Below are 17,001 nucleotides of genomic sequence, written 5' to 3' on the forward strand. Positions count from 1 at the left end.
GTGCAAAACTTGTTCTGTTCCTTTTCTCCTGATGATAAAAAAAAAAAAAAGCCTGAAAACAGCTTGTTCAGCCACATGTCAGTGATCACGTCACTTACAGTAAGTCTGCTGAGAACGTGAAACATTACTGCTGATAAATGTTATCACAAATATCTATATTTAACCCCAAAAGTGTCTCTCATGAAGGAAATAAACCACAACTCACTGTCCATAAGGCATGTTCATAAGTAATTTTATTCCACCAATCTGAATTTATTGAAATGTCCTCACTGCGTAAGCTCTGTACATCTTTTAGCCATCTTATACATTTTGCATGATTTCTGTCGGCTCTCCTGCACGCAGGGGCCAACTTTTCCATAGACACGCATCACACACTCAATCATTACATTCTCGTCAATATACACAAATAATAATACATTTTCCAACTACAGCATTTCTTGGAAGTAAAAGGTGATTTCCCTTTAAAAGCATTTTTCTGAAACACCTATTGATGTATTACAGCACACACAGTGTTTGTAATGCGCTGTAGATAACAGTTAATAGAGTCACACTGTCCTTAATGCCTTTCAGGCAGGCCTCAGCAGTCCACACATGGCTCTAAGGCATTGCTCCACCCACTGCAACAAGTGAGACCCAATGCTACACTGAGATGCATTCTTACAGCATTTCAGTTGCTGCGCTATTGTGAACAATTCTATGATGGAAATCCCATTTGGAGCACTGAATGTCCACAGTCCAATTTCCAGCAGTTTGAAGAAGACAACCGAGAGTCTCATGACGTCCCACTGTTTAGTCCAAGGGTCCTCGTCACACAGCAGCTGTGGCCGTCGTCAGCTTGAGGGCATCTGACAGGTTGCGTTGTTTGACTTTACTGTTGGTTATGGTTTCCAAATGGCTCTCACGCACCCATCCACGATGCCGATCGGACAGTCTGGTCCCCTCTACCCAACCTGGGAGGAAAAAAAGAATATAACACAAACTAAATTAATGCATATTCTCTATAAATAGGCTGCATATATGGTGAATCAACACGGGAATTAGAGAAAGATAGGGAGGTGATTTTACCGTCACTGCTCTGTTGATGCACTAGGATTATATCGGCTTTTTCCAACGACAGCTCATCAGGCTGCTGAGCAACAAATGCTCGCATACATTGCATCTGTTGAAAATCTGTGTGGACACAAGAGGAGAGACGTTAAACCTGCAATCATAAAGATTAAATCATCAGTAATGCAAGCTGCTGCTGAGATGTGAACGTCTTCACAGGACTGTCATAAACTGCATTTCACTGACATTTTCCTCACTCTTCTGTTACATTTATTTTTGGTTTGGCAGCATTGCGTAATTCATGGCAAAGCTCCACCTGACTGCCACCTGGTTTTGGTCTAATCAGCCAGCCAGGGTAGATGAAAACACCTGAGTGGGTGTGCAAAGCCTTTAACAAGTTGTCTGTTCTACTTTTAACAGTAATTAATGAGACTTTCTAACCAGCTACCAATGGTAGGTAACTGCATTCACCTGCAGTCCCAGTAGAGTACATACTAGGAGCACTGCACTTTTTATTTTTACCATGTTGGGGATGTGTCATGGTTGGGAATTTTACAGTATTTTCTTCTTGTAATTAATACTAAGAGGCTGCCATGAGGGCTTTATTCCCCACCGGCTAATATTTATTGTGTGATATGAATTATGTACATGGTTACTTCAGGGTTTCTGCCAGGTATATATTGCATGTAGGTGTGAAATGTATGCACAATTTTAACAGTTAAACAAAAAAAGAAAAAACCCACAATACTATCTTTGTTTACTTTCATGCATCCCTCACTAAGGATGCAAAATGATGTTTGGAATCTGGATTTAAAGCTCACGACAGACTAACACATTGAGTGTTAACTATGCAGGAATCAGACACAGCTTAGCACTCTGAAATGTCTAAACCAAACAGCATACTGCACCTTGTGCAGCAGAAAAATCAACTTCAGAATGCGGCCGGGAAAGAGCGGATATCCAGCGTAGCTTATCACTCCTGAAGAAAAAAAAAAAAGGATGAGCAAGGATGAGCAACTTTTTCCACTTTGTGGCATGCCAACTGATACATAGGCATTCCCTGCAACTGTGTCAGCCACTTACTGTGTGTCAGTCCGTAGCAGCAGGGCCTTTTGTGTCAAATGCAGCCGGAAAAGGTTCTTCTGGAGCGAGTGAAGCTTGACACGACAGTTCTCGACACGCAGGTCTGATACAGGAGCGTGGTCTATTACTGTAAACCTTCCCCCTCTGGAAGCAGCGTGAGAACAAAGGAGACATGAGAGGGCGGAAGGAAAGACTGTGATAAGATTCAAGTGATGATAAAATACAGCGGTTATGAGAAAAACAGGATGCAGCAAATGGTAATGGATTATTCTACATCAGAAAACATGTTTGTTGACTCACTCTTTCTGTAGTGAGAGTAGCAAATAGTCATTAAAGAGGTGCAAATAAATCTTCCTCTCTGTGTCCTTCAGAGAGAAATCCATCAGTTCAGTGACCGGCCCTTCTCGCACCAGCCTCCGAGACTGACTGATCAGAGGGAGAGTCTGTAACAACACACACAGAAAGCAGTATATTAATATTTTTGGGCGTGAAAGGTAATAGAAGCTTGACAAAATGATCTTAACTCGAGCTCCCTTTCTGGAGCCGTCAACCACATCTAGTGGTCAGTTGCTTATTGGTCATATATACAGCCACCTGCTATCACATGACTGTAGATCATGGGGATGTCAACTGAGCCGTCTCCATGACAACTGATGACAACCCCAGTGCAGTTAAAAAGCTATTAAGTGTACCTTAAGTTAAGATAATTCTGTCATTGTTTTTATTTTGTTGTTGATTTCATAAACATCAATGCAAACACAAGGAAAGTTACACATCAGTGGTGGAAATGATGGGTGGAATCAATGCCATGATATTAAAAAAAAATGGTGTGCAATACTGAAATATCATGATATGCCTAGTAGCTGTGACTTACCCTGCACTCAAAGTCCACCTTAGCACTGAGACAGACCAGCGACTCGATGCTTTTCATCTGAGTGATGCTGTCGTTGCTCTCTTGGATCAGCTGAAGGAGAGATGAATGAATAAAAAGAGCAGATGTCACCGAGGAGTTTTAGATATCCAGGACATTTTTCAATAGCATCAAAATATTATTTGTCAATGTACAGTGAAGGGGGGATATTCTGTACCTTCTCCAGAAGTCTCAGAGCTTTGATGGCCTGAGTCGCCTCCGCAGTACCAGGGGTCGTTCTCTTCACAATGTTCTGGATGAACAGAATCAATATGTGCGTGTTAAAGTGAGATAAAATGCTTAAGGATTGATTGACATGTTGCAGACCATCAGCCGTTGCTCACACACACAAACACACCTGGACCAGCAGCTTAATTCTTGTGATCCTCTGAAAGGGAAGGACGAGGAAGGAACGAAGAGGAAGCCTCTGACAAACATCATTCCTCTCTAAACTCTCCACAATCCGCCTGAACCCTGCATTCTCATTCCTGAAAGAAAAACAGAAATTGAATGCAGAGATAGATTTTTTTTTTTTTTGTAAAATAAGAGAGAAAATACAGACAATAGCTGAACACAAAAGCTCGACAGAGTGGCTTACATGAGTCTCTGGTAGGTGGCGTCCTGATAGGACTGGTTGGTGAGGTAGGGCACATAAACCATTTTGAAGCGCTGACAGTGCCGAGCGATGATGTCACACACAGTGAAGTTGATCATGTCTGATTCCACCCGCTCCTCCAGCTTTGATAAAAAACTAGAACAAAAGTCATAAAGATCTTTTTCAGATTATTTCTCCCACGGATTTGTAAACAAGTCTGATAATCACTAAACTGTTTCATGTCAGATCTAAATGATAAGATTAAGCTCAGATGGGTAGAGAACTTCATCTAAATCATGTTTATCATCTCTGACCTGTGGCTGATGGCACGAACGTCAGCAAGCCGGGAAAACAGCCAGTTCCTATCCTGAGTGGTCAACAGCGCCCCCAGCTGTTTGGACTTGACAAATTGTAAAACAACAATGTCCAAACTCCGGCAATAGGAGGCTTCTGAGGTCACCACCTCAAATCTCACCTAACGGGAAAATTACATTTTAAGAAAGAGAAGATCAAAACAATGAGTAAGGGACAGCAAGACAATAAATCATGGCTAATAAGCATTATCATTTCCCTGAAGACTGTGGCACTTAGACAAAGATATGACTAAGTGAGGCGGAAGATTTCACAATAAGTAGAGGACTTCCAGCTCTGACACGTCGAGTTTATGGTTTAGAGGGAAACACCTTCAACACCTACACTACCAGTGAAGCACAACATGCTGACACAATCACGTCGTCTGGTAAGCAACACTTTTCCCCTGATAAATAAGTAGATTACTGGGCGGGTTTTTCTAGGATGTGGCAAGTCCAGACATTTCACACGACTTTAGCAGTTTGAGGTGTGATGTAATAACAGTTAAGTTGATTCATGTAAGTCATGCCATTTCACAGAAAGTCACCATGAACCATTGGAAATATCAGAAAAGTTGCTGATGTAAAAAAGACGCCCCAAAATAGTCACTTGTAAGTTAGCACGGGGAGGTGAATCATTAAAACTGTAACTAAGGATTTTTTACATTGAGTGAAGGAAGAATTTCATTGTGCCAGTAACTTTGTAGATGCTGAAACATAAACCTTTGCTCTGATTCTCACACTGCTTAATATTTACTGTATACAAATGGAACAATTTTAGCTGCTCTGATAAAAATTCCCAGTCTAATCAAGATCAAATTCCTTCCTGGGGGCTGGATGAAGGAAGTAAAGCATCATGCTTTTAACTGCCTGTGGGATTCTCTTGAGTTACGCTGGGGTGGAAATGCTGTGCCAGTAACTTTCCAAGGAAATACGAATGCATAATTAGGTTGGATCAAACACTACTGAAAAGTTAGTGGCACAACAATGAGATTCAGAAGAATCAGAAGGCAAAATCTTTCTTACATTTATTATGAGGACATTTCTGCCATCAAATGCTGACTAGACCCTCATATGTGCAATAAAACAATGTGTTACCTCCTGCAGTCTCCTCTGGTCCTCCGTGAGCTCCTCCAGCTCAACACTGTTCCTGACCCCCGGCAGGTCCCGCCACAGTGTGGCTGACTGTGTGAGAGAGATGGACAGACGTGGGGAGGAAGGCCTGCCTTCACTTCTGGGGGGCTCGGGAAGAGGCAAGCTTCTAACACTGGTGATAGAGCCTGTGTGGGCCAAGGAGTGAGGATGCGGGACAGGTGGCAGGGGAGGAAGAGGTCTGCGGGCAGGAGGAGGTGAGGGTGCAGGAGACGCTGTGGTGTCCTCGGACACAGAGGTGACTTCAGAGCGAGCCTGAAGCAGGATCTCAAAGTTCTGCACGGCCTCACTGTACTGCTGGTAAAGCTGGGCAGCATCTGGGAGACAGAGAGGAAGTGGGGCGAAGAAAGACAGCAGAGGAGAAGAGGGAAAGATGGAGAAAGAAAGTTGAAAAATACAGGAAGCAAAGGAAAGAAGATAGATAGAGACAGGAACAGTGTTAGCCAAGAGGAGTTGTTTGCATTTGACATTCCTTTTACACACACTTGTCGGAATGCAAAGTCGCAGCAGCAGCTGTTTTTCCCTCAAGTTAGAAGATATGAATACTTGCAGAAACCCGTCTCTGACTTGCACAGACACAGATGATATATACAGCATACGCACACACACACCTGCCCCATTTCTTGCAATATCCATGTGAATCATAGCTCAAGGCACCCGCTGCCATTTTAGGTTGTTTAAAACATAATTTCAAAATAGTGTGAGCTGACACACATTTCCTGTCATTTGTGTATTCCTTTTTAATTCAGAGCCAATGTGTTCAGAGCAAGAGATAAACACTTAGCGAGCTTGTTTTCACACCAGGATGAATCACACACAAACTGAAGGGAAATGCTCAACCACGTCATAGCCTTCCTGGCCACAGCAGTTGCATTGATATGATCTGAAGTCACGTCACTGTGTCGCCTACATGGTCTTTTCTAATAATAAGTCTTAAAATTTACCCTGAGTCAAAAAACATCATACGGCATATGAAATTTTGAGAAACGGCATTGATGAAGTGTTTGATTTGTGCCTGAGAGTTCATGAACTTTGAAGTGTATGACTTGAATGAAGCTAAATAAGGGGGGGGGGCAGATATACTCACTGAAAAACCTTGAATTCCTCTTCCGTCTGCCCATTGTTTCCAAAACATTCCTACAGTGCCAAGAAACAGAAAACAATGTATTAATAATTGTAAATGTTTTTTTTTTTGTTTTTTTTAAAGAGAGAGCTGTCTGAAACTGCAGAGTGGTTCAAAATGTTAGTGACGTTTCTTACACTATAAAAATAAAGCATTGTACCATGACAGTTCTTTTATCAGAGACATTTAATCATATAATTAAAGAACCAGACACATCTTGACCTCTACACTGCTGTACATAGGCAAAAGACATTCGTTTTGGTTAAAAATGACTTTTTGTCATTTATAAATATGTCATTCATAAAGAGACCTAAATGACTACAAAAAGACACAACTCAACTACAGGGAGACACAAAATGACTACAAACAGACACACAATGACCACAAAGATATACAAAATCTCTTAACAGGACACAACATTACCTTAAAGAGACACAAAACAACCACAAGGAGACACAAAATTAATGCAAAGCGACACAAATTGCCCTAAAAAGACATTTAATTACATCAAAGACACCTAAATGACTACAAAAACACACAAAACGAATAAAAAGGAGACACAAAAAGACAACAAAGAGACACACAACCACAAAAAGATGCATAATAACTACAAAGAGATGCAAAACCACCTCGAAGTCTGTGTGTCTTTCTCCTATGTGGGAGAGGTGGTGGGGCCTTTTGCATGTCTGTGCCCACGGGCCCATTATCTCATAATCCGCCCATGTCTACGCATGAAGTAATTGTTTTTGGTAATGCAACTTGAAATTTTGAGGGTTAAGAAAAATAATATTGTAATCTTTTGTATTAATTCAGAACAAAAATTGGTTTAATGCTTACTGTAATCCACATCAAAGTGGGAAATCAAATCAGAGTTAATGCTTTTTGCCTTGGCATAACCCCTTTAACAGTGCAAACAAACTCGGGTCAAAGTTTAAAGTCAAGATTTTAATGTAGATAAATGATTTCATTTAAAAACAACAACAAAGAATTGCCACATTTCCAATATTATGCCTTTAAATCATGTAGCTCAACACCCAGTTTTAAAATCCTTCTACACTGTGGTTAAGGTAAGGTCTTTTGCCTTTGTGGGCCAGTACTATATTTCAACATGTGTGAATGTTTTACTCACCTCAGCTCCACTTCTCCCCAGCTTTTGCTTCGATCATCCTCATCATCTGGAATGTAAAAGTATCCATTCGTCGCAATATTATACAACAACATCCTTCTCAGAGTGCTATATTCTGATTAACTATGAACTACAGTGATTTTGAATGAATGGATAAAAAGACAAAAAATAAATAAATAAGTTATAATTAAAATTAATTACTGTTAGTTTGTTAGTAACCGTGCTACAACAAGCAATACAAAAAAGATTAGTGTTTCCAAAATCCGTGCGTCCCGTGTTATGTCTCAAAGCATAATCAACCCCAGCCTCTTGTGCTTCTAGTTTGCCTTCACTTTCTCCACCTCCACTTATCCCGCCCACTACCTGTGCTTCCACCACAACACTGTGACGCAGTTTCCAGTGTAAGGCAGTGCAGTAAGATCTGATCAGTGCACTGATTACAGTTACTAATGGATGTCTGCCGTTTGGTTTCTGTGATTGGTGCGACCACAAAATGATGATGGCAAAGCAGAGGATGTGACTAGAAAATCATCTCTGATTAAAGTTGTCTGATTACAAAATCAAATGTCAACTTCGTGTAAAGGTTACTTCCTCTGTGGGCAGTCTAGATAGACATATGTCAGCCTGATTGTGATTTCTTTTTTTAATGCTGATTGATGAGAAGCGAGGCAGAAAATGGTCTCACTACTCCATCTTCTTTCTTTACCTGTAGTAGAGAATATTCTGGTTCTGCGATCCCTTCCAACACCTTCCTCTTCATCCACTTCTAAAAGCCCTCCAGTTCTTCTTTCAGTGGTTTTACGGATTCCCCTTCTTCGTATTCGGGCCTCAGGGCCCAAATCTTGGAAGCTGCAGCTGCTCGTCACAGTCGCCCCCTTTTTACTTTCTGCGACCACCTTTACCCCTCTGCCATCCACCCCAGTTTCCTCTCCCACCTCCTCTGCAGCATCTCCCTCCTCAGGCTCCTCTCCCTGACTTTCGTCTTCACTTTCAACCATTCTGTCTTCCACCTCCTGGCCCTCACCCTCTGTGGAGGGAATGGGGAGGTCAGACTCAGAGTCATAATTCAGAATGGGGCAGCTGCTGGGCTTGTACAGTGTGCTGCTCACAGATAAATACATCTCCACCTCCTTTTTTCTGTTTGCTTCCTTTTCCCGTTCTGATAATTCGCCTGCCTCCTCACTACTATCCCCCTCTACAGCTGCCTTTTCTAACCGAAGGTGACCAGATGGCTCAGTCTCTTTGTCCATACTGTGATCCTCCTTCCCTTCTGTGTCTAACAGTGTGTCAGCATGAGTGTATGTGGGTGTGTCACCATGCATATTTGGGAACTGGTCAGCATGCATGTCGGCTTGGCTCTGCCCCATACCTCTTAGTCCCTCCGACGGCTCTTCCTCCTCCTCCAGCTCTGGCCCTGAGTGCTGTTCGTCTGTGCTCGACTTAAGAGTCTCTTCTGCTGCCTCCTGCTGTTGTTGGTCGTTCTCGATAGCTGTCTCGGACTGGTCGACCCCTTGGTCTACCTCTGCGAGAGGTTCATCAACAGCTTCCTCTGAGCGTCCCAGAATCTCCCGCACCACACTTTTGGCCCATTTAAGGTGGGGGGCTTGGGAATGCCGCTTGGGCTCCTCAGACATGCTCCATGCCCCGCTTAGTCGGATCTTAATGGCCTCCAACTCTTCGGGACTCATCGCTCCAGTGTCAATCCTTTCCAAGATGGGTTGAATGTCTTTAAAATTCACCTCAGGACAAACATCGCCATATGGATTACTCGGGATTGGCGAGGTTTGCTCCAACTCTCCTTTATTTTTCTCTCTCCACTGTGTAAGGAGTTTTTCAGTCTGTGAGTCTCTTTTAATCGTCCCTATTTCGGCGTACGGGTGCTCCTCTTTGCTCCTCTTTCCCTCTTCAGTCTCTCTGCGACGCTCTCTGTGTGTGACGTCCACTTCACTTGTTTCTCCTGTGGTCGGCCTTTCCTCTTTTGGCACGTCACTCTTGCCTTCTGCGTTCTGGTTGTTGATGACTGGGCTTTCATCATTTCTAGTCAGTGTCAGATGCAGGTCATGCTGAGGTTGCTGTGTGGCCTCATCACTACAGTGATGACGACTGTCTATATTTGGATTATCTCCTCCCATGTGATCGGACTGCTTTCTGGTTTCTGACCTGGGCAGCGTTTGCCCAATCAAACAGATGACGTACTTTGGCTTCTTCTCCTTCCCTTCTTCCTCATCATCGCCCACCTCCTCCTTTCCCATTGCCCAGTCCTCTTCCCTCTCCTCGTCTCCCTCGTACCCCTTGGTGGCATATGATGGCCTTGAGGAGCCATCATATGCCACCCCACCTTCCCAGGACTCCTGACAGTCCACAAACTCCCCATCTTCCCCTTCTTCGTCTCCGCCGCTGGACAAGGTCACAAAGCTCTCCTCTCCTGACAGCATTCTGTCTCTCTCTCGCCTCCACCCTGTCTCACTTCCTCCTTCACTCTCAGAGCGGGCGCAAGAATCGCTGCCACCCCCTTCCTCTCTGTCACTCTCCTCTGTGTTATCTGTCACGTTCTCTCCCTCCACATCCCTCTGCCTGCTTCCCTCTATCCCTCCATCACTGTCAGACAGATCTTCCTTCCCTCTCTTATCTACTTCTGCCCAGACTTCACCCACCTCGTCCCCATCTACACTTACACCCTCTGTCTCAGTCTCTATGCCTCCCCTGTGCTCAGTCCTCCCTTCATGTCTCCCTCTGTAACTGCTCTGGGCCAAAGACCTCTCATCTGGTTCCTCTTTTACTCGCCGCCCCTCTCTTTTCCACTCAGCCTGTGACTCTGCACTCCTCTCTTCTTCTCTCCTCCTCTCCTTCTCCCTTGTGTGTCTCTCTCTGTCTACAAATTTGTCTTTACTATTCTTGCCCCTCTGTGGCTCTAACCACATCCTCCTCTGTGTCGTCATTTCTCCTCTGTCTCTCTCACTTCTTTTTGGCTCCCTTTTAGCAGCTGTATTTCTCTGTTCTTCTATGTCTCTGTCACTGTCAGCAGTGTTGTCCCTCCCCGACTCCCTCTCCTCAAAACTGTCTCTTCCTCTCCTATGTCTCACCTCGCTGTCCATGTCGCTGCTCCACTCTCCGCTGCTCTGGGTTCGTGGCGGCACCCTAGGGGCCGTCTTATTCTGGGATCTGCTACTTCTGCCTGTTGTATCATCCCACCTCGGATCGGCCTTTCTTTCCTTTCCTTCCCTGCCTCTCCTCTGCTCATGCTCTCTGTGTACGTCTCCCTCCCTCCTGTCATTCTTCAAGTCTCTTGCACTCTCCTTCCACCTGTCGTCCACCCTTGGTGCCCTCCTGTCAGTGTCCCTGTACCTCTCCTTATCTTTCTCCCCTCCCTTCCCCCTGGATCGATCCCCTTCTCTGTCCCTGTCTCTGTGTCTCTGCCTGTCCTCGTCTCTGTGTCCCTGCCTATCTCGATCTCTCTCCCACGTTTTGCCCTTGTCGTCCCCCTCGCTTCTGCTGTGTTGATATGTCAACTCCTGCCTCTCTCTGTCCCTCATTCTTTCCCTCTGCAGCTCTCTTTCGTCACTGTCTCCCTCGCTCCTGGTGTCTCTCCTTCTCTCTCTCCTATCTGAGTAGATCTCTCTGTCTCTTCTCCTGAGTGGAGACGGCACTCTGGCCTCCCTCTCTCCCATGTTAGGCCTCAGCCTTTCTGTTTTTCTAGCCTCATCCCGCTCTCGTCTGTCCACTTCTCTTCTCCTGTCTTGAAAACCAGCATCAGACTCCTGATACCTCTTTCGGGATTTCTCATCTTCCACAGGCCTCCTTCCAGTGTTTTGTCCCTTTTCCTTTCCCCTGCTTCGGATCTCATCTCTTTCCCTCTCTCTGTACCTCTCCCAATCATCTGGGTCTAGTCTTTTCGGCCTGTCTCTCGGCCTCCTTTCCCCCCTCTCTTCATACACCTCAGTGGTGGACGCCATTCCTCTGCCACGATCTGCGCTGCTTTTTCTCATTCTGGGAAATGTGTCACCTTTCTTCACCCTCTCTACCTCTCTGTCAGTCTCCTTCACTTGATGTGACAGCGGCCTCCCGTTTCTGCCTCTGTCATCCCCTTGCCTCATTTCCCTCTCCCTCCACTCTCTTTCACCCTGTCTTGGCCGGGGTGAAGGACCTCGGTCTCTTTCATAGTATCTATCCCGCGGGTCCGTGTCTTTGTATCTGGCTTTGTCCCTCATTTTCTCCGTTTCTCTCTCCCTCCTCCAGTCTTCCTCTCGGTTGCTGTCTCTCTCTCGCTCCGACTGGGCGGTCATCGCTGGCCTGGGACTTGGATCCCGGGAGATTTTTCCACCTGGTTGAAGCTTGCGGTCAGATGTGTTTATGTTAGTGTCAAGGAGGGTGCAGCTGGGCCTTTTGGTCCCCATTGTATCATAATTTGGAGAACCTAAAAGACAGCAACAGTCCACATCAACAGTTTAGAAATCATTATGAGTCAAGCTATTTGTAATGCAAATTAAGCAATATGGAGGATGTATGCAGACTTTGACATACTCAGTTTATGTCAGAGTTGAGTATGAATACTACAGAAAACTTTTATTAAAGTTACTGCTACCTTTGACAAATCATGCTCGCTGCAACAATGTAGCTCTGTTTTTAGTCTTTCATTCTCTCATATTATCAAATACACTGAACTGCTCAGCTCTTACGTTGGAGCTTGAAACTATATATTGCCAGCCAGTCTGGTTCTGTAATATCTATACAGTAGAAAAGTATGCCAGATAAAAGGTGACACCCTCTTACAGTTCTCTAAGAATGCAGCACAGACTTGCAAAGCACAGCATACCAACAGGAGTCTTTCAAAAAGCGAGGGCCTGTGACACATAGGCACGGCATGTAACATGTAAACCACAGCTAAGCTGGATCTAACTGTGTGTTCAAACCAGAGAGCACCACACAGAATAAGTGTACATCTGAAATCCATTAAAAAAGTAGCATAGAAACTCACCTGAATGTTGTGTCCTGGGGAGATCTGTAGTCTACCCCCCCACGGTCCAGCTCAGCTCAAAAGCATGAGATTGCACAACACATAAGAATTCATTCCCTGTGTTCACATTGTCTAGTTGACATACATAATAAATGTCCTCCTGTTATCTCAAACAGATCAAGACTGCCTTTTTCTTTTCTAAATACGTGAACTCCTGTGAAAAACTTAATGTTTACGCCTGAACTCTTCTTGCTTTTCCCTCTTGCTGCCTCTCTCTCACTCCACCTCCCCTCCTTTCTCAAATTCCCAAACAAGTTTCAACAGATTGACACTTATCTTTCCCCTCCTCCTTCTCTCTGTCTTGTCCTCTCAGTGGCTGTTGCTGAACAGGGAGATCTCTAATAAATCAGCCAAAAGTCCACTGGGTCTGTCCACTACTTCAGTCCTTTCCCCTCCCTTCTAAGATCGACGTGATCGCTGTGTGGACCCCCCCTGGCAAAATAAAGTCCAAAAGTCTCTCCTCTCTCCTGCCCCATTCTTCTCTCGTGAAACACAGGAAGTACACCTCCTTGGTGTCTCTGTCTTGAAGCAGCGATTGGCTGACATGGAGTAGACGGGTGTGTCTGCACAACACACACAGCCAGGTAAGGGCTGTGATAATGCAAGGGAGAGTGGGGGGAGGGGAGACAGAAAGTGAGGATTGAGAGCACACACACAGTTTGGTGGAGAGCTCACTGAGGCCTGTAAAAACTTACACTCCCCTGTGAGCTTAGGAAAGGGAAAGAAGGGGAAAGACAAACTGTTTCTTATGATTTAAAGGGAAAAAACAAGATGAAGCAATCACAGAGGAGGAAACCGAGGGAGGAGCATTAACAAGGGTGATCTGTGAATGATTTGTTTAACAATGACTGCTTTACTATGGTGATTGAGTGCTCGAGTGACCTGAGATTAAAGGTTTGGAGTACCAAAACTCTGTCGTTGGCATTACCACATAAAGACATAAGACCCAACTATGATCACTTTAACATTTACTTGTTCCCTTGTTTTGCTGCAGTGCTCAGGTTTTATTCATTTTCTCAAGTATTTACAGTTTTTCATTCAGATTTGTACTTAATTTTAACAGATTTAAAATTCAGATTAATGCATTTCACAACTTTACATCTCAAGCTGCAGGTTTATTAGATACACTCCTATTAAAAAAATGGAGTCCAATAAACAGCCCTGCAATAAATCCTACCATCATGAGGGTTATTACTGTGTTCAGTTTTCAGTTCTTTCAGGTGTAAATTAAATTTTATAGATATTTTGCAGGTGTTTCTAGAATTATGTCCACCCGATTTATATTGATGAGGAAATTAGTTTTAGCAACTGGTGCTGCGTTCAAATGGAACACCTGAGTTTCTGTTTACAACATCAGAAGCCGTGAACTCAGAGCCTGTGAATACCGCAACAGCAGAGTGTTTATATGGACTCTTTTCGTGAACAACATGACCCCATTTGAACGCAATGTGAGTATACAGTATATAGCTGCTCCTTGTTTAAAGGAATAGTTCATAATTATGGGTTATACACCTCTCTTTCTTGCTGAGAGTTAGATAAAAAGATTTATACTACGCTCATGTCTGTACCAAGAATGTGAAGTTTTAGCCAACAGCTGGTTAGCATTAAGACTGGAAACAGTGGGAAACAGTCTGGTTCTATCCAAAGGCAGCAAAATATCACCTACCAGCTGTTTCTCCATGTGCCCATCTTTATGCTAAGCTGCTGTAAAGGCCCCAGACACATCACACCAACATCACAGAATTAGTAGCGACGAAAGCCAACTGTTGCATAGCCTCACGTCACCTGTGTCTCAGCCAGAAAGTTGCACTTGAACACACTGTTAAGTCTACGGCCAATGGCCAACTAGCGTCATCAGAAAAACGGAAACCAGAAGACGGTCAGGACGGATTCAAGACACATGTTAGCTAGTTTGCACATTAAAAACAAAACCCAATGTTGAAAGCGCAAAGAATATCTTATTTAGACAATATTTAACAATTCTGCTAAAGAGCTCAATGGCTAAAAAAATCATATCTAAAAGTTTGTTGCGATCTCTTGACCTCTTGACTTTAACTGTTTGTTTGCTTTCCTCACTCCGGTTTCTCTTCTCGTGCACTGAGCTAAACAGCCAGTCAGAGTGATTTCTCTCACAAAGGCCGACTAGTGCCAACAGTGCAGGACGCACCACAAAAACTAGGGCTCCAGATAGTGTCAGGGCCCTGAGCTAACCAGCGGCCAGCTGTGGCTTCACACTCACTGTACAGACATCATCAAACTCTTGGCATTAAAAAGAATAACTGTATTTCACAAAATGTCAAACTATTCCTCTTGTACTAGATATTTTTACATATTAAGTCAAACATTATATTTTTTTACTCTGATCTTTTAGCCCTATATTATTATTATATTTAGCTTACCCTTCACAGGGATGTCGGGGCTGAAGCCTCCCAGCCTGGCAACTAACCTTTTAAAGTTTTTATAATTTCTTTAAATATGTTGCTTTTTTATGTGCTTCATCTTGTTGAGTGGTTCCCAAACTTTTTCCTTAAGGGAACCTTTTTCTATCATTAAGTACACTAATGACCCTTGACTGAGTGACATATTGTGTATTATCTATTTTTATTTATTTATTTATTTTTTGTTTATTTGAACTATATATTTCTAAATAATCGTGTTAGATGTCTTATATTTTCACTTATCTTTCTACTCTTGTAAGGAGCACCTGTAATGCAAACAATTTCCCTTCAGGGATCAATAAAGTATTTCTTTCTTTTTAAGATATTTTTGGGGGGATTTTAGCCTTTAATTGACAGGATAGCTAAGTGTCAAAGGGGGAGAGAGAGGGAATGACATGCAGCAAAGGGCCACAGGCTGGGGTCGAACCCGGGCTGCTGCGGTAACAGCCTTGTACATGGGGCGCCTGCTCCATCCACTAAGTCACCGATGCCTCTCAATAAAGTATTTCTGATTCTGATATTTTATGGATATTTCATATGATATTTAGTGCATAACAAAAACAGTTCAAAGCAACTTATAAACAGTACAATTAATCCAAACAGTGACACCTCCTAAAATCAAGAAGGCCTTGCAGCCCCCTGTGAAGCTCTGGCGACCCCTAATGGGGATCAGGACCCCCAGGTTGGGAACCAGTGAGCTAAGGAGGTGCAAACATAAAGTTGTTGCACTTGTAAATTTTAAGAATAAATCAAACTGAGCTCTCTATAGTAGTTAACTGTCTTCCTCCTCTATAGTAAGAATTTTAATTTCAGTTGAGGTTAAGCAGCCAACAATGAGGGTGAGTTACAAACAAAACTCTCCTCACATGGACTTTGTTTTTTGGCTGTTTCCTCATTAACGAGCCTGTTGTATTAAATGCACTGAGCAAGTGCTACTGAGGAATGTTTGTCATCTGTGATCTTATCATTTTAAATAGTTCAGTGGGTTATGATAACAAGAATAGGGCACTGTTTTAGGCAGATTAATTTGATTAAACTTTTAACAGGTTAAAGCCTGACTTGTATTCAAATTCATGAAGGATGAGCTGCAGACCACTGTATAGAAAACAAGCTCTGTGTCACCATGTGCTATTGTAATCAAAACTGCAGACTGAATGTAGCGGTAGCAGTATTCATATTGAGCAAAATATTCTACAAACATTTCCTTTAAAGTTAAATACACTCATACATTTTATCAGAGCATTTTTAACAGCTTGCCTTCAGGAATGAACGTGGCAGTAGGTCTACACATATTTTAACTGGAACACATCATCTGACTTCCTGAACAGATGATTATCATGTACTTTGGGTGACAAAATAAGCCCATTTGCCACCACTGCCAGGTACTTTGATCTACAAAACTGAAAATAATTCAGTGTGGCACGACAGCCCTGCAATAAACCCTATTATCATGAAGATTATAAGTTTTTGTTTTTGTTAAGAAGTGTGTTAGATAGGTGCTGAATCATCTTTATGGTCATTTTGGAGTCTGTAGCTTAGTTTAATATGGTTGGCATTAAGAGGAGAGGGAAATTAAATCACATCTGTATGAAGTAAAGGATTACACAGTGAGATCCAAGACTCATTACGACCTTCAAAGAGAGTAAACACAAAGGTATTGATGCTATTAGATGACATCATTTCTAACAACGCTACTATCATTAATAAAATCTGAAAAAAATATATACAAGTTATAACTAGAAATATATTCAAGTCAGACTTCCAAGTTTACTACAAGCCACTGACTTTTCGTTTTAAAGTATGGTCCAAGAACAAAATAAGACTTTTCACCCAGGACCCCTGTGTGAAAAAGAACTTGAATGAATGATATTACGGACTGCTCTTCATACATACTTTGGGCCACACAAGCAGCTCAATGGAGGGCAATGTCCGACTGTTGGTCAGTCCACCATGTTGATCCAGACTATATTTCAACATCAGTTAAATAAACTGGCCTAAAATTGTGTACAGACACATTCATGGTCCCTACAGGATGAGTCCTGCTGACTCAAGTGATCCTCTAACTCAGTGGTTCCCAACTGGTCCAGCCCCAGGGTCCAGATTTCTCCGTAGTCATTACTTTAAGGTCCATACAGTTAAATGCATTCAGCGTCATACTTGGGT

The 17,001-nt window shown here is 43.1% G+C and overlaps 1 protein-coding gene across 1 annotated transcript; it reads right to left on the minus strand.

Moving 5' to 3' along the window:
* Nucleotides 1–215: 215 nt before the first annotated feature.
* arhgef5 (Rho guanine nucleotide exchange factor (GEF) 5) lies at nucleotides 216–13,300 on the minus strand. Its single transcript, XM_033640522.2, has 15 exons — nucleotides 12,362–13,300; nucleotides 8,093–11,800; nucleotides 7,390–7,435; nucleotides 6,225–6,274; nucleotides 5,084–5,454; nucleotides 3,950–4,110; nucleotides 3,639–3,791; nucleotides 3,399–3,528; nucleotides 3,219–3,293; nucleotides 3,005–3,094; nucleotides 2,431–2,573; nucleotides 2,131–2,274; nucleotides 1,956–2,026; nucleotides 1,066–1,170; nucleotides 216–950 (listed from the first exon to the last, which is right to left on the minus strand). The coding sequence occupies exons 2-15, from the start codon at nucleotides 11,778–11,780 to the stop codon at nucleotides 808–810; spliced, it is 5,370 nt and encodes a 1,789-aa protein (XP_033496413.1). The 5' UTR covers nucleotides 11,781–11,800; nucleotides 12,362–13,300; the 3' UTR covers nucleotides 216–807.
* Nucleotides 13,301–17,001: the final 3,701 nt, after the last annotated feature.

This window comes from Epinephelus lanceolatus, chromosome 10, assembly GCF_041903045.1.
Source record: "Epinephelus lanceolatus isolate andai-2023 chromosome 10, ASM4190304v1, whole genome shotgun sequence".
NCBI classification, from domain to species: domain Eukaryota; kingdom Metazoa; phylum Chordata; class Actinopteri; order Perciformes; family Serranidae; genus Epinephelus; species Epinephelus lanceolatus.